The following is an 18,539-nucleotide window of genomic DNA, read 5'->3' as shown; positions in this document are numbered from 1 at the left end:
CAAAAGCTTAATTACTTTAACTGCTTTTTGATACTACGAGTACATATTCGAAGTAAACAGCTACAAAAATTAATTATCGAGCACGTTTAGACGCAGAAGACTAAATTTGTGTACCTTACGTCTTCAATTGATTTCTGTGACTCCGGAAGTCCGGACATTGATAAACTTAATCGCAACACTCACAACTCGCAAGTATAAAGCTCACATTAGACATGTAGATACAATTATTGTACATGTAACGATGTAACATTGTAATAATAATAATAATTATAAATAATAAATAATATTTTCTCTTGTTTTTTTAATACTATCTCAGTTATTGTTTCCTTTATTAATAAATATTATATTTTTCTTACTTCCGTATACATTTCGTACATTAACTACATATGTAGGTAGTAGGTAAATAAAACTTAACATTAAATATTTCTTGGGACTCTAGGTGAAACTACTGCTTAAAAAAAGACTTCATGACTAAAAATGTTTGAGAACCACTGACCTACTCGTCTCAGTTGATGCTACCAGAAATAATGCTCCGTTCTCACAGACTAAGATAGTACTATCTACAACCGTGTACCGATAACAAGTAAATATAAACAAAGTTATCAAAACATTAAAAACTGTTATCAGTGTTAACTATAAGTTATCGCTTGTAGTCATTGCGATGACGGATGAACGCGATGTCAGTACACTACTACACTCAGCACTGCTGAGTCAGCAGCCAACTGGCAGCTACACGACTCGACATCTACACAGTCAGCCCGCAATTATACACAAATTCAAGACTTAAATCATAAATCTATATAATATGAATTTATCGTAAATCGTGTTATAAAATTGAAAACGTAGGCATCTCGGACTTCGGGGAAATTTAAAACTCTCTTGTGGAGATGGAAGCTAACGAACCCAGTTACGAATTCTCGACGTTAAAGTGTCAATGGTCGTTAACCGACTCGCCCACTGTGACGGTACACCTGAAAGTGGCGTTTTGCGACGAGGCGGCTGACGATCAGGCACGGATGGCGTTGCAGGTAACTGCGATCGTGAACATGTCGTTGGATGATTATGTAGTGTACACGGGATTTGTAATGGGCGACAAGGCAGCAGATCAGAGCCTAAATTCTGGGGTCCAACACGACGACGAATCGACAGTCGTTCGTATTTGGTTACGGGACGCTCGAGCCGCGTTAGTATGCAGTGGTGACAGACCGTCGACGGATTACGAATACCATTTGCGACGGGAAGACGGCGATAACGACCAACTGCTTACGTTGGCGTGGAAGATTAAAGTTCGTCCGTTTGGCTTAGCGACGCTTGGCTCGGTTCAGATGAGAGAGGTAACGTCTACGATGTCAGTGACGTGCACTTCGTTCATCACACCGCTGATTCGTTTACTCTCTGCTGAACGGAAGCAACGAGAACTGTCCGATCTGGCGGCCGCGGACTGTGAGCGACGTCTTTCGGAAGACAACCGCCGACTGCTGAACGAATTGCGGTCGATGGTCGACAGCCGACAGTCAGACGACCAGCGGCTAATGGCTCGGTTTGTGGAGGTGTTGAACGCGAAGAAGCAGCGGATAACCGATCTGCAACAGAAGCTGACTGACCAGAAGTTGGAGCGTAATGTGCTACAGCCAGTGGTCGCCGCCAGTGAACAAGATGAAGTGATAGGTCGAAGAAGGCGGGGACGTGGTACGTGTCGTAGCCAACCCAGGTCGATATGTAAGATTAGACGATCGACCATTAATAGTCAGAACATAAAACGGTGTCCTTCCTCGTCCGAAGACGAGAACGCCGGTTTACAACGTATCAACAGCAAAATCCAGCAGCCTCATTCTATGGAAGTGGATGGATTAAATAGTGTCAATATTTCTGGTAATTTAGTTTCAGATACTGAGGAGACCCTTATGTCCACTTCAATTCTAGAGTGTTCAGCACCAGTTTTCCCTATTGTCCCAATACCTACTTCAGCTGAGAACATACCAATCGATCCTAGATACTTAGCGGACACTCAAATAGATTCGCCTAGCAGTTCACCAACATGGTTACAACAGTCGTTGACAGTTTCACCACCGCCTCAGCTGCAGCCATCAATAATTCAACATGACAAACACGAAATACCAAAAAAAAAGTCTGTGCTTGATGACCTATGGTCTGGTATTCTATAGGTAACTAGTAATGTTGTATTCAAACATTTCAAACAAACAATCACATACCTATTATTTTTTTTTTTGAATGTTCACTTTTTTATCGTTATCACATACCTATTCTTAGGATATAGGTACAGCTATTATCCTATTGCAATATATTAACAATTTATAAATGTTTAAACATTGATGAACTTATAACTAAATAATGATATTTTTGAAATATAATAGTAATATTGAATTATTCATGTAAGAAACGTAACAATTACTCTATGTAATCATTTTTAAAATTTGATAAGTACATTGTGTTTAAGATTTATTTTTTCTATAAAAGTATAAATACATTAGTATAATATGTTATATCATGACTGTTAACAAGCTTTAATGTTTATTTTACTATTGATTTTGATATTATTTATAAGTTGTTAAATAAATTATTTCAAAAATATTTTGTAAATGTTATAGTTACATTAAAAAAAAAAATTAATTTTTAATGTACACTGCAGTCACATTACCTAATATATCATGTCTTTTTAAATTGTATATATTGTATAGAATATTATAAAAATATAATATTTATGTACCTACATCCTACTACACGTATACATTTATACTACAATTATTATATATTATAAATATATTGATGATTATTGTTACATTATTTATATTTATATTTTTATTTTATTATTTTATTAGCTGTGATATATTTATTTTGTGTTACATTCTTAACTGTATAATTGTTGAACTTATTTATGTTCAAACTTGTAATTGGGCATTGCCTATTAAAATATATTAAACTCATAAATTTAAATAGTATGATAATGTTCAGACATATATGCCTACCTTGTGCAACATTGACATGTTTCTTACATGGTATTTAGTCCGGCAGAGTTAAGAATTTCACAGAAAATATGTTCAATTGCATTTTTGAAATTAAGAGATGGCTATCTCTATCTATCAACATAAACTAGATAATTTACACATCAACATCACAACATTAAATACATTTTATACATTTTTGTAAATGAGTTATAATTCCATTCAAAATTATACTCTTAAAATATTTTAAATTTTAAAATCAAAATTAAATTGTTCAAAAAAGTTACATTAAATGTCTATAAATTGCCTACTGAAGCCCCTTTAAATCTTAGTTGATAGTTTGCGTAGTCTTATAATATAATTATAGTTACTGCTGTTACTGGTATTATAATTTTGCCATATATCATTCAATTAGTCAATAATTAAAAATCTGGGGAGACATCTCAACTGATATAGGTACTATTTGTTTGTGATAAATATTCATTATTGTATAGGTAATAATATGTAGTATTGGAAATTTGTTAAATACTTCTTATATCAAGGCCTTAAATATGTACACAGATATGAAAAGGTTATATTTATGTAATAGCCAATAGGTGTATTAATGTATTATACTATAGTTATTATAGGTAATCACTAAAAAGGGCGAATGTAAGTTCCTACACGATAATAATAGAATAAGGTATACATATGTGTAAGTTCCTACCGGCGATTGTAAACTGCGCCCAAGATACAGGTAAACACAAAATCACCCATGTAAACTGCGCCCGAGTTTTTATCAAGTGTAAAAAGGTGACATGTAAACTGCGCCCGGGTAAAATTACAGGTAAAATATTTAATTCGTCACAAATTTATAATATGAATAATAAAAAATGAAATATAATTTAAAAAATTAAAATAATTATAAATATTACAAACAATAACATATGGTGGATACATATTTATCAATTGAAATTTGATTACTATTATATTTATTGATTAATTTTTCTAAATTTTCACGTTTTTTTTTGGTTTTTTGGACCGTACATCGCCACTTAACCTCACCCGAACTTAGAGGCCGATTAATTTTACGAAATTTAAAATTAGAAATAATTTTTAAGCATTTTTCGCGCTGCGACATGAATTGTTCAGCCATCGTGACTTTACTGATTAAAATGAATACGATAGGTACAGTAACTAGCAGAACTATACCGGAAGTAGTGATAACCATCAGTTGTCAGTTTTAGTATTACTGCAATATAGATATTCGATAACGTGTTGGTATTTCTTGACGAAAATAAAATTTCTATAATATACTATTAAAAGTACACAATCGTCAAACATAAAGCCTTAATAAGTCAAAATTTAATAAGTTTATAAGTCGGGCGCAGTTTACACTATACCTTTTTAACATAGATAAAAATTCGGGCGCAGTTTACACTATACCTTTTTAACGTAGATAAAATTTCGGGCGCAGTTTACAAAAAAAAAGATCATTTGGGCGCAGTTTACGTATGCCCGTTCCTACACGGTAAAAAAAGGTACCAACTCAATAGGTACATAATATTATTATGTGAAAATTTTTTTAAAATAAAATGACCACATATGCATTGTTATTCGTCATAATATAATAATAAATTATAATTACATATAAATATGTATAGTATAATCATTTTGCAGTAGTCGGTGATTGTCAGAGGTTTTCAAAATATTCGTGTTTGTCGTCGGTAGGTACCAATTCGAAAACTCCGTCGTCGTAGCCTTGTATCCCGTGATGTCGAAGTGTGTTTTTGAAATGTTTACACAGTTCATTGTACTTCTGCGTTACAGCCACCAGGTCGTTCCATATTTGTTCGATTAATCGGTTTTTCTTATCAAGTAAAGCCTGAAAAGTAAGAACATGTTATTTAATAGTTTTAATAAATAAGTTCTAACGAATCGATTTGTACATATTTTTATGATATACCTAATAAAAAACGTGTACAGATATTTTTTTCTGAATGCGGTTCAGCCATTTAGAAGAGATAATAAAACAATATGATAGTTTTTAAATTAAAATACATTGACAAATCTTGTAAACTGTTTTAGTACGTTTGACGAGCAGTTGGAACGCGCGAAACTCTATTTTATTTCAATTTTCGGGGCAAGAATAAAATTACCTTTACATAATACATCAATACCTAAACTGTACGGTATGCTTAATGTTAAGTTAATATTGTTTGAAGTGTGTACAAATATATTATGTCCTGGTGAGAGAGGTAGGTCATTTAATTAAATAAAAATAATTGAACCTTCAGTGTATCTGTGTATACCTACTAATATCATTTGTTTCTAGTATTATAATTTATAGCGAAGACGTACGATTAGCTTTATTGAAGGATTATTAATATTTAATCTTCTGCACTAGCTAAACTTAAATACCTAGATACCTGATTAATTCAACCTTTTTATATTTCATTTATATAGCTTTATGAGTTTATGACCTTATATGCTTATGAGCTATGACATATTGTATTATTGTTATATTATCTGCAAAGAAAAATGTGAATTTTGAGTATTAAAATTCACAGTCATCAAGTTTTGCGATTATGTGACTGCTAGCATTTTTCTAAAGAAACACTATTTTTAAAATCCACCAATCTAAATCTGTTTGTATTTGGATGTTTTTTTAAGTGTTTAATCTATATTTGCATTTTTATTATTGTTAAGATAAAATCTACCCAATAAAATATATCATTATTTTTAAAATGTATAGATACCATTATTTAGTAATAAATAATAATATTCATCATTGTATATCTTACATGAAATTTTATGTACATATACTCAATGTGGATTTCGTCACGTGAGAGTACTTAGGTAGTTAGGTCTGCAATCTTTTATTACCACTGTCCTATACCAATTGCATAACATAATTTTATATTTACAAATACAGACGGATTTACTTCGGTTTTTGCATTCATTGCCATGGCGATCGAAGTGTCCGCAGACGTAGCTCCAGTTAAACGCGCTATCTGCGCCTCTTTTTCCTCGACTGTTTCTCCGGATCGTTTTAGCCTACGTTCGATCGCCAACAGCTTTTTCCCGTGTTCCATTTGCAAATTCATTAATTTGTCCGAGTATTCGTCCTTCACATTATCTAAATCGGTTTGCATCTAAACGTTGTCAAATATTTCATAACTATAAATTTAGGTCTTAAACATCTAGCTGATTGTTAGTATCTTGAACTCAGTAATCTACTTACTTTCTCCGAGATCATTTTCAGCTCGTCGTAATTCACCTGGAGGTCCTTGTACTTATCATTTGAATGTTTCAACCGTTTAGTAAGAACCTACAGTAATAGTATGACATAGACAAAAATTAGTTTTTATTTTACAATTGAAGTAATTTTTTTCTAGTATAACAATATAGCTATATACCATGGTTTAAATGTTTAATATTTAAAATATTAATAAATTAAAGTATATTGTAGGTGAGTTTAATGATCAATTAATTATAATTTATAATAATATGAGTAGGTATAGTTTAAAAAGAGAGTTCTGAAGAAGTAATCATGTAAACATTTGAACATAATAGATTATATATTTTTTAGTACAATATATATTAATTATAGGTACCTTCAATCTACTATCAATCATATTAATCGGCATTCATTATTATGTCCATCAGAACAAATTCCCCACCCAAATAAAATCGCTATACCAAGAGTAAGTACCGACTAAATAAATATAATTTTTTAAACACAATACAATTTATTAATAAAACAAAAATATTTAAAATTTTGAATTTGTGTAATTGCAGCAGTATTTTTGATAGATTATATAGATTATTATTTTTCCATAGAAAATGTTAGAGAATAATATGACTCCATCATGTAATATTTTACTACATGTAGATAAGTACCTTGTACCTATGTATACCTACTTTTTTGCTTCTCCTTATTATGGTTAATTAATAGAGCCTTCAAAATCTTTCGACTGTTTGTACTTATGATATGTGTGTTTTTTATATACTTATAACTTATAAGTTAACAATAATTCGAAACACAATTATTCGTGTGCAGTCATATTAATGTATACTAAAATTATTATTAACTTTTTTTTGAAAACAGTCTTCTTTGATATTATATGCATTATAGTTAAGAATGAACCAATTCGTTGTTCGACTCACACACGCATATATACATATACATACATTTATAAATTATAAGTATAGAAATATAGAATAACAATACATCGAGTATAACTTTTCATTAATTTAATAATAAAACAGGTAATTTACTTAAATCATTGGTTATAATTTATAATTAGTATTTAAAACCAATGATAAAATACATATATTTTAATTTGGTTTTAGTCATAGATATCGTATTATAATATGGAATCGGTAAGTCTATATATGTATATAGACAAATAGATAATAGATTATTAGATCAATGATCATTAGTGCATTAGTCACAGTGGTAGAACTAACTGCTTACTCATATTTTATTCTGCTACTAATATATAATTTTTTTATCACCAAATGTATATATTGCACATAGACATAAACATAAGGCGTCATAAGCTTGTATATAGTTTTTAATTATTTAAAAAAAAATAGAGATATCTATAATACTATTGTCCAAATATTTATTACATTTTACTATAATAACTATCACAATAAAGATAAAATAGGTAAATAATATTGTAATAAAGCACTTTTTTAAGATTACTGCTGCACATATGCACAATGCAATTTAATAATATATAGTTATTAGTATAATAACAGTAGTTTAGTATAGTTCATATGTATAATATGAGTATTTGGAAAATTAGTATACTTATACAGTAGATTCTTATTATGTTGAAAGTCGTTAGGTCCTAGGTATGTCGAATTTTTCGTTAACTCGAACTACATTGAAATCCCCTTGAAACTACTATAATACTACACTTAAAAGTTAAAAGCGAAATAAAATTAATCGTTTTTCACAAATAATATTTTTATTACGGTAAGAATAAAAAATTAAGCAGTGCATACAATATAATGAAATGGAAAATAGGCGTAAATTAAATGTCCTTAGGATATTATTAATTTTTACATTCTTAAAATAACAAAAATAATATTAAACAAACTGTAATGACAAATTTTTAAAACATAATTATTTATTCATTAATTTAGTTTATTGATATGCATGTAGTATAATTAGTAATTTAAGTTTTCAAATTATGAATATTAAGCATTCAAATTATTTATTAATTTTTCAATTTTTTTTTAAGAATTTTTATAAAACTCGATATCTCGAACTTTTTCTTGATTCCCTTGAGATTCGACACAACGAGAATCTACTGTATTTAATATTAACATTATACCTAAATCAAAAGATACACAGTTAAAACCACTATAAAGATAAACTTACCATTAATCGTTGTTTATCTTTTAAGTAATTAGACATTTTTTGCGTCAATTCTTCGACATTAATTTGTGCTTCTTTTAACGGTCCTTTTAACGATTCGTTTTCTTTTGTCACTTCTTTCAGGTCCATTTCTGCTCTCTGTTGGTCTTCTTTTAATTCCAATAGCTTTTCCTGTAAGTTCAAAGTCGTAATTATTTGTTATCTTTTTATTAATATATGAGTATACGACTATTAATAAAAATATATATTATAAAGTTTTATGAATCTATCAAACCTTCAAACTGCCGATTAATGTCAAATTATTGACAGTAATATCATTGTAATGTTCTTTCAAGTTGTTGAATGCGTTGTTATGGTCTTCTATGATTTCCGCTATGCGCTTGTTCTTTCTAGCCTCAGTCTCAGCCACTTCCACTTTGTTCTTCAAATCCATACGGTTCCTCAAATCTTCCATACGTTTCTGATATTTTCCTTCGATCACTTGACAGTCAGATATAAATCTGTCTTTCAGTTCACGCATAACTCTGGCATGTTCCTATATACATATTATTCAACGAAAACAACACACATTTTTTTATGACAATGGGCAATAGTTTAAGTAGATAGTTATTATTATTATACCAATCGAATATTATTTATTTCCTCTATATGCCGTAAATTTATCTCGACGATTTCTTGTTTGAGAGCATCGTTTTCTTTAATTAATTCTTCTTCTTCATTTACATGTTCATCATTTGCAATTTTTAACGAAACCATATTTTCAGCCTATTTACTACAATCTTAGTATAGATTATAAAAGTGAAATAAGATAATACAAAAACAACCCACTTGTACTTCTGACAGATGTACATGCTGTTCGTACATTAAAAGTTTCAACTTTTGTTTATAAACTTTGATTTCGTCTTGATGTTTTTCCTCTATATCTTCAATTTCTCTGTCTTTGTTTCTATTTTAAGCAAAATGTAATTGGCCGATTATATTATATTATTATAACTATTAATAAATTTTGAATTTTTGACTTGCCTCAATGATGCTCTGTTTTCTTCCAACTCATGTCTCGTGATTTCCCAAAACGTCAATACCTTATCTCTTTCAAGTTGAAAGAAATTTCTTTCTTCTCTTTCGCGTTCTAACTCTTTCTTCATTCTAGCTGCGAACCCTTCAAGCTGTTCTCTGGACATTTCAGCCATAGAAACACCATCTACGATCCCGGCACTCGTACGTCCGCCTTTGCTTCCTTTTGATTTCTTTTTTGGTGCCTTTAAATTAATATATTAAAAATAAACACAGTTAAATAAGAATGAACATGCATTTATAAGAAAATAGTTATGTACTTACCATTTTCAAGAAAAAAATTTAATTTTATCAACACGTATTAATTTAACAAACGAACCAACAAGATCCGTTTACAAATCCTGTATAATATATTGAAATGTTGTTCATTCAAAAATAGGCCCCTTGGCTACTATAAGATTAAAATACGTTTTATCGTTAGATCTTTGTAACACGTTACTATGACAACAATAAACAGCAGTAAAAACATTATATGTATGAGCTCCTTATAGTTATTTAGCATTCACAATAATATAATATATTATACATAATTTTAAAAACATACCTATACATATAAATAAATTAATAAACTATAGTTTCTAAATAATATCAGTTTATTTGTTTAGTACTTATTGTTACAAGTAAATAAAATTAATACTTATACTACAAGTTGTAAAAAAAAAAATATTAAAAATCAACCAACATTTCAAAAAACATCAAAAATAACATTAACTTAAGTTAAAACAATAATTAATACTAATAAGTTATACGTCATGCGAGTTTAATATAAGCGTTTTGTATACTTTTGCTGTAATATTATAAAATATTGACGTTAATTAAGTATTACGAAGCTCATAAACAGATAGGTAACCAGATAGAAATTTTTCTATTCTCATCCTTTGAACAAAATCCAACAGTAACATCTGAAAATTAAAAAAAATAAATTTATTATCTAGATTTTTGCACTTTTTTAACTGAATTATAATTTACTTTTTTTTCTTCTGTGTTAACATTCAAACATTCAGCGAGTACTACATATGTAAATGAGTTCAAAGAACTCGGAGCCACCTTTTTCAAAAGCGAGATTCTCTGGAGACCCAGGTCGTACGGAATGTGGAGATATATATGCCTAGCACCTGTCCAGTCCTTCCAAGATTCAATCATTACCTAAACATGCAAAAAAATCATAATGCACTGTAATTAATGTAAAATTTGATTTAAAAAAAATTCCTATATTATATCTATATATATGAGGTATATTATTATCAAATATAAATCGTAAAATATTGCATATAAACTGATAAAAGTATCTTCTGCAATCAACCTAATCCAACTTATCCAACAACATAACAAATTATAAAATTATTAATTGCTAAATAATCACCGTATAACATAAAATATTATAAAAACGTTTTCGCTTTTCAATAACATTTTTGTATACAATACCTTAAGATATAGGGAACATCATTAAAATATTTATGCTTAAATTTATATTTAATAAAAATGTATAATGCTATAATAAAGAAATAATTGCGTATAAAACAAAAAAGTGTTTGAAGAAAGTCCGGAAGTTCCCCTTCCCTCAAATAGCACCCCTGTCATCAAATAAAAATAAATTAAATCAAATTTTTATATTTATATAACGCTACAACAAAACCGCATACTGTATCACTATAATGTTATTGTAAAACGTTCATGATATTTAAAGATCATGCACCTGTTAAAAAAAATTATAATATTATTTTAATGACTACTGTAATGTGTATTGAATGACTGTAATAATCCAGACGTATTTTGTATACAATTTGGCATTGATATTCAAACAAATCATCTAAGTAATTTAAGCGTTAATGCATGTAAACACGCATGATGGATGTACACAATTAAAAAGTGTTCGGATAGTCATTGTCCAGTTTTTATATATATTTCATTATTACAACAGCTATCTACGTACAATCTACCTACTTTTAAATACAATATAGATGTTCATTGCAATGTTTACCTCTACTAAACTGGTGTCGAGAAGTTTGAATCCGGATACTATGTAAGAGATGCTGGTTGTAGTCGTTACGAATGGTCCGTTTCCATCCCCACATTCGATACTTTTGATTTCTCGATAAACACCTTCAATAAATATATAATTATAAATGTTATATTATAATTACTAGCTTTAATTCATTGAAATGTGCATCCACCGAAAGAATGCCGCAGTGATATTTTTACTTTAATATATAGGTATTTTGTGTAAAAATCATTGATGTAAAAACAACTCTTCTAAGATAAGGTTATGGTCGCTGGTATTCATTTTGAGTAATAAAAAAAAAATATATGCAAGATGTATAATTGACTTGCTTTAAGATATTTACATTTTTTTTATAGTGAAACGGTACATAGAATAAAAATTATAAAACCGTGAGAATGTGTGATTAGGCACTAAATACGTTAATTTATAGCAGAGGTTCAAAGACATATTAATATGCTTGTTAAGTCAAAATAAACTATATATATTCAACAATACGTTAGTCCAAATCGACGGGATATAGAAATATCACACACACACATTTATATATATAAATATATTAAATGTAATTGACGATACAAAACGAATCAAAGTTCAAAACGTAATCTTTGTTACAATAATATTATATTATAGATATATGGGCATACATAGGTATAACAATATATAATGTAATAACATAGTTTTAAATAATTTATAAATTTTGTTATTTTTTTATTAACCAAACTATTTGATTTTTTTTTTAATGTTATCTTACATTTGTTGTGAATTTTGAAAAATCAATTTAGAAATGATACGAATTTTTGGTTTTCTGAAAGTAGACATTTTTACTTATTCTCTTTTAATTTTACAGTTAAATATGTTTAATCATTTATGACATCGGTAGATTTTGAAACTTTGATGTTCATTTGAATCAATTATTTTCTTAGTATATGTTACAAATTTATGTGAAATATATTGTAATAGTTGAATTTAATTTCTTCAAAATGTGTTTGTTTTTAATATAAAAATTATAAACATCTATTAAAAAAAATATATATATATTTAGAACCTATAATACCTATACACCACTATGGCACTTTAATATAGTTTATTGCGTAAACAAAATATTAATATGTCATACACATAATGCACTAATAAACCAGTTTAATTAAGTTGGTAGCGATTAAACTAATAGAATTAGAAATGTATATATACTAACATCGTTTATGTTAATCGATTTGTGGACAGGTACCTACCTACAAACGTATATTTTATTAATAACAAATCACTTAAACCAATTTTATGTGGTTAATTTAGTTTCTAACGTATATACTTATTTCCTTTAATTATATTATATTATTATATATGTATATCTAGGTAACATAATTTATGTATTTGGTTTTATTTCATATATTGCTGGTGTTAATTTTTATATTAAAAATGTTTACCTTGATGTAATTTGAAATGCTCATTTACTTCGTTCTGATCTTGAAGCACTGACATCAACGAATTTCGATCCTCGGTAAAGTGAATGATGGGATAGACAACTGAAAATAAAATAAAATATTTGATGTAAAACGTGTATATCGAAAACATTTTGTGTATTGGTAGTTATATATTAATATATTATATCAATACGATAATATATACTATATTATAATATACTAACCATTTTTTTCCTTGCATTTCAACGTAGTCCCTTTTATCAAACTATCTTTTAATACTTTAGAAACGTCTTTTAGACGTTTTTCCGTAACTTGGGAACCATCTCTAGCCGTAGCCGTAACAAATGAAAACAGAGTCAATGGTCTTTGGCAGTTTTGATTTTTTGATTCTATAATATACAATCAAACAAAAATATTACTAAATAGTAAATACAGATTTCTTCATATTATACGAAACCAAAAATTATAAATTAATAATAGATACATTATTATTAGAAGTAGATAGTCATTCCGTTTAAAATTAAAGCTATTGGCAATAATAATTAAAAAAAAAAATTACTTTCAACAAATTTTTTAAAATACTGGATATCAAATAGAAAAAAACATTATCAAGAGGTAATTAAAAATGTACTGTTTTTTTTTTTAACAGTGAATAGTAATAATTCTAAAATAGTTGTCCTCCATAGTTTAAATATAATTAGTTAGATTGATAAGTTTACATTTAGTTTAGTTATATCATTATCGAAATTCAAAAGTTAAGCTTATTAGTTGGAAACTAATGGTATAGTACAAATAGTTAATACCACAATAGTCTTTTACATTTTTTGTACTTTTATTTTATAAAGTTATTTCCGATTTTGATTTATAATTATATTAACTGCAGCTTTATATATTTAAAAACATATCAGTATAGCCCAATATAAGTAATAAACTAATACATTTTATTATTATTTTTATATATACTATTATACTCCTTATTACTGTATAGAATGAACTAATTGAACTAATAAAAATTAAGCATTTATTGACTTGAAATTTGTCCTGTTTCAATTATTGTCAATAGTGCGTGGTATCAAATAATAAATTTACTGTACCGATAAAATTAATTAATCAGTTTTGTGAAACACCTTTTAATTTTTATTGATAAATTTATTTAGTGACCCAATTAAAAATTATTATATATTTATTGAATCAATAAACGTTGTGCAACACATTTGAAGTATATTTATTTTTTCTAGTTATTTAATTTATTATTTATAATTTTTCTATTCCTTCTTATTGACGATGTTCGATATAATACTTCTTGTAACAAAATGGAAATACATAGGATTGTTTATATATTATTATATAATCTATGTAAAATTGTTGTTAGGATTATTTTATGATATGGTTGCATATTATTTTTTGGTATTACTTAATATAACTTATCAGTTGCCAAAAATTAATTGTTATAATATCTGTATACTGTACTCAATAGAAAAATTATAAAAACAATACAATTTATTTGCAAACAAAAAAAAGAAGGGAAAAAGAGCGAGGAATTTAATACATTGCAGAAAAAAAATCTCAATGATTTGAATGGAAATATTAATTAGATTGTTAGAATAATTCATTTTACATATATTTATAATTTTTATATTGTATTATCATTATGCTAATGATAACTGATAACTACGAAAATATACCTATTTTAGGATTTTATAATAGTGCATTCTTCAATTTTTACCTTCACCCTTTTTCATATAATATAATACATATTTATTTTTATATTTTATATAATTCTTGATTTTATAATACTTGACATTTAAAAAAAATATGATTATTAACTGTTTCTAACATAAGTATACTTATATCATATTTGCACAAATAATTTTAAATATATTATCTAATTTATTATATTTACTTACAAGTTAAAACTATACGAACGTAGATATTATAATAAAGTACTTAAGTAGTAAGTATAGCATAATATACTAATTGAGTCCTGCTTTGAATCGTTTTCGAATATGTCAATTTATTTGATTATTTCTGTTTCAGTGTATCGTAATAATGCTCCATAATACTAGTATCCTGCGTCGAAATATCAAACATTCGATATTTGAGCATTTAACTTTATTTTGATTTATTTAAATATAATTTTAAGTCGTTAATTAAAAACAAACAAAATCAGCTAAAAATCATTACTTGTTACTCAGGTTTTGTAACACACATCACGTAAGCAATAGCCTTGCTGTAATCACTGTTATAAATTATATATTATAATATACTAGTATAATACTGCTATACTATACTAACAGAGTTAATTTAAAATAAATTATTACTGTTGTTGATGTATCGATAATTATTCGTTTTTTCGTTCAAACTTGCGTACCGTTTGATGTACCTAATATAAACACTTATCATTTTTATAAATATATTGAACTTTTTTCTTACGCACTATACTCGATTTCATTGTAGCGATGAGTATATTGGCTCTATAACTGTATAATAAATGTATTAAATAGCTTAATCGAAACATTTATATATATATATATATTATTTAGAATAGCAAACGTTGCGCGCAAATAATAGAAAGTATAATGCCTTTACATGTATTAAGCCGCGAAGCCGGATTATTTGAATTCCGACTTTATATGCACATTCTTCGGTAAAATAAGTACCATCGATTGTTTTCTACTACGTTTCACTAAAACAAAAAAAAAATAATAAATATAACACACTAACGGTAATTAGGGTAGGTGCCCTTCCGGCCACATTAAGTTGCGTGTCGGCTAGCAGATCACGAACAGCCCGTAAATACACGACCCAGCCAGATATTAAAATAGGTATGCCGCGTATACGTATCTATGATGGGGTCTTTATTGCCAACGGAACTCCTCAGTGTCTATGGTATATTATTTATTATATACACGTTATACATTGATTCGAAACTATATGCGTATTGCCTCAAAACACATGGCCTTCGACTTGACCTCAGATGTGAATATTTAACACGTTTTATTGGTGTATTATACGCACCTAAAATATAATAGCCATAGTGTTTTCCCAACGTCGCTGTCATAATATACCTTGTCAGCTACCCTGTGTTTTAATAATTACCTTTTGTATGACATAATATATTGCATACCTACTTATGCATAATATATATACAAGAACGCCGTAAAAAATGATTCAGATTACCTCTTTACCGTTTATCAGTATATATAATTGAAAAGCTCTATTATATACGTGACTGCAAACCATAGATCAACTGTATATAATACAGCGTTGTAAATAATATAAAATATAATGAACTATGAAATAAAATAAATATTAAATTATTATCCGCGAGTTTATGTTCGTTTATACTAACATATATAAATCACTGTGGTATAAAAATGAATAATGATACGTACACCTACGCCGTGGTTTCAAATTAGATTACCTACGTATATAATATACTGTGTTTATATAATATAAACCTATACAGGTAGTTGTATTGGTAAGTTGTATTAGTTATAAGACATAGGTCATTTTTGTACAACACTATACGACGATTGTGGATAATAGCTGTAATGTCGTTAATAAAATGTATCAAAAACGTTATAACATTCACGAGATGTAGTAAATGATTTGAAGTTTGAACTTTTAAACTTGAATAATTTAAAATGTGACGTTACATTATATACACATTATTAAAACGATCTAATGCACTTAATAGTTAATGCAGCTATATGTACAATAAACATAATATATGTTATTACCAACGGATATAACAAATAATAATATTTTAATTAGAGCCGTGCCGTTAAGGTTTGGCGCCCAGGGCAAAATTAAAAATATTCACCCCCTATTTTATTTATCATTATGCATTTCAATTTTTTTGGCGCCCCTTTAAACCAGGCGCCCGGGGCCCTAGCCCCCCCCCCCCCCCACGGCACGGCTCTGATTTTAATGTTTGACTGCTTAGAATAAAATTGATGTATCAAGTTATAGATACCATTATGTGAAATACTGATATTAATAAATAATAAATACAGTTGAAGTCACTATTACCTTGAATCTAGTTAAAATGAAATATTGGTTAATATTCTCAGAAAACTTCCCATGACTTAAGTGTATTTGACTACTGTAAATATAGTTTTAAATTTCTAATGAGAAACCAGATGCATTGATTAATGAACAATTTATATATATGTACACGCTTTATAATTTATTATTTATATTTAGAGGCAGTGCGTTTTGCAATCAGATACAATCGGATAATAATAATGATCATAACATTTAAGAATTCGAATAATTAAGGTACCTACCTAAATTGTAAAAATAAATAGCATTTTTAAGCGTAACTATTACCATTATATTACCTAGTATCTATATAATAATATGTAAAATTATAAACCTAATTTTCATTTTAATCTAAATACCAAATACCATATAATATAATCTTATACATTGTAGTCTATATAATAACTAATAGGTATTAATGTAATACTATGATTTTTATTGAAATATTTGTTAATTATAATATAGGTATTAATAAGCAATTATCGTGTGATTTTTCAATTTTAAATTTAACTGATTTTTATACTGCACAAAATTTAAAATAATTTAATTGTAAAATTATAGACCAAGTATATTTGTAGTATAAGAATTATCGATTTATTTAAATATTTATATGGGTAGATAGGTATAATAATGTTATCAATATTTAAAGTTTTTTGTAATTGTTATGTCATTTTATAACATGTAGTTTTTTGTTTTATGTGTTTGACGAATGACGAGCATTATTGAAGCATATATTGTATATTGTATAAGTATAATGTATAAAAGTGTAATACATACAAGATGTATGATGTATACAAAACTCTTAACAATAACACAGCGATACGTTTTAAATAATATTGTTTATTGTGTTCGAGCAATCATGCGTGTTTCAATATAGAAAGAGATAAATTAAATCGTTTGTTTTGTGGAGGGTTTTAAGAAGATTGTTTTTATTTTTGAAGGCAAACACGTTATTTATTATTTTTTTTAGTTTCTGAGCAATAAAAAATATGCTTTAGGCATATTGTAAATTTGTCATGGAATTATTAGGCACTATTATAAAATATATTACTATACTCACGGGAGATAATGTTTAGTTTGAAAGTAGAATGAGATCCGTTCTCCATTTATCATATTACACACCACGCGTTTCCGCCGGTTGCGCCGCAGTCTCAACACTTGTGCCTATTCAGTAATATCGCGTACGATGGGCTTTTGCAGCTACGAAAAGCAAGCATCAAGCGCAGTCGAGAAACAAAAAAAGATTCTTTGAAAGAAAAAAAGATTTCTCATAGCTCAGTGAGATATTATATTTTATTCTATTTATATAATGAACGTATATAAGTTGTGGTGTTAAAAACCATCGTCGGTCCCAATAGAAACATCCATGACGGGTTAACAATACGTTATTGGCGCGTAACTATGTATAAATATATTATTATTACTGTCAGACAATATTTACACGGTATCGTCGTTCTTCGCCGGCGATCGAACGGCGAAGGAATGATTTTCGTCGGATACGCGCGCGGGCCGAATGCCGTCGCGTGGTACCCGCCCACATTTATCAGGTGCGCCGCTCGACGAAACGACTGTTGTTGTTATTATTATTATTATCATTGCGGTGGGAATCCGTTTGTGGCCGAAAATCCGCAGACCGAAGTAATCGATAGGATTCGGCA

General features: G+C 28.2%; 3 protein-coding genes across 3 annotated transcripts; 1 reads left to right on the top strand and 2 right to left on the bottom strand.

The window, feature by feature from the left end:
* Positions 1-646: 646 nt before the first annotated feature.
* Positions 647-2,955, top strand: LOC132920875 (uncharacterized). The gene has a single exon (XM_060983598.1). It carries the CDS (start codon positions 888-890, stop codon positions 2,163-2,165), a length of 1,278 nt encoding a protein of 425 aa, XP_060839581.1. The 5' UTR covers positions 647-887; the 3' UTR covers positions 2,166-2,955.
* A 1,593-nt stretch (positions 2,956-4,548) lies between these two features.
* LOC132920874 (dynein regulatory complex subunit 4-like) lies at positions 4,549-9,897 on the bottom strand. The gene is made up of 9 exons (XM_060983597.1): positions 9,676-9,897; positions 9,361-9,596; positions 9,166-9,283; positions 8,959-9,102; positions 8,612-8,872; positions 8,341-8,508; positions 6,187-6,273; positions 5,888-6,097; positions 4,549-4,827 (listed from the first exon to the last, which is right to left on the bottom strand). The coding sequence occupies exons 1-9, from the start codon at positions 9,676-9,678 to the stop codon at positions 4,636-4,638; spliced, it is 1,419 nt and encodes a 472-aa protein (XP_060839580.1). The 5' UTR covers positions 9,679-9,897; the 3' UTR covers positions 4,549-4,635.
* Positions 9,898-9,986: 89 nt separating this feature from the next.
* On the bottom strand, positions 9,987-18,382 carry LOC132920876 (uncharacterized). The gene is made up of 6 exons (XM_060983599.1): positions 17,942-18,382; positions 13,059-13,223; positions 12,838-12,936; positions 11,393-11,514; positions 10,381-10,557; positions 9,987-10,313 (listed from the first exon to the last, which is right to left on the bottom strand). Exons 1-6 carry the CDS (start codon positions 17,985-17,987, stop codon positions 10,227-10,229), a joined length of 696 nt encoding a protein of 231 aa, XP_060839582.1. The 5' UTR covers positions 17,988-18,382; the 3' UTR covers positions 9,987-10,226.
* Between the last annotated feature and the right edge of the window lie 157 nt (positions 18,383-18,539).

The sequence above is a fragment of the Rhopalosiphum padi genome, chromosome 2 (genome assembly GCF_020882245.1).
Source record: "Rhopalosiphum padi isolate XX-2018 chromosome 2, ASM2088224v1, whole genome shotgun sequence".
In the NCBI taxonomy this organism is placed as follows: domain Eukaryota; kingdom Metazoa; phylum Arthropoda; class Insecta; order Hemiptera; family Aphididae; genus Rhopalosiphum; species Rhopalosiphum padi.
Note: the sequence above shows the minus strand (reverse complement) of the source record. Positions and strands in the feature narration are given on the sequence as shown.

Coding starts and splice junctions, on each gene's coding strand:
- LOC132920875 (XM_060983598.1), top strand. CDS start 888: ATGGAAGCTAACGAACCCAGTTACGAATTCTCGACGTTAAAGTGTCAA.
- LOC132920874 (XM_060983597.1), bottom strand. Junction 9,103..9,165: donor TACATCTGTCAGAAGTACAA/GTGGGTTGTTTT, acceptor TGTAGTAAATAG/GCTGAAAATATGGTTTCGTT. Junction 8,509..8,611: donor CATTAATCGGCAGTTTGAAG/GTTTGATAGATT, acceptor TTGAACTTACAG/GAAAAGCTATTGGAATTAAA.
- LOC132920876 (XM_060983599.1), bottom strand. CDS start 17,987: ATGGAGAACGGATCTCATTCTACTTTCAAACTAAACATTATCTCCC. Junction 12,937..13,058: donor GAAATGCAAGGAAAAAAATG/GTTAGTATATTA, acceptor TTTTATTTTCAG/TTGTCTATCCCATCATTCAC. Junction 11,515..12,837: donor GCATTTCAAATTACATCAAG/GTAAACATTTTT, acceptor TATTTATTGAAG/GTGTTTATCGAGAAATCAAA.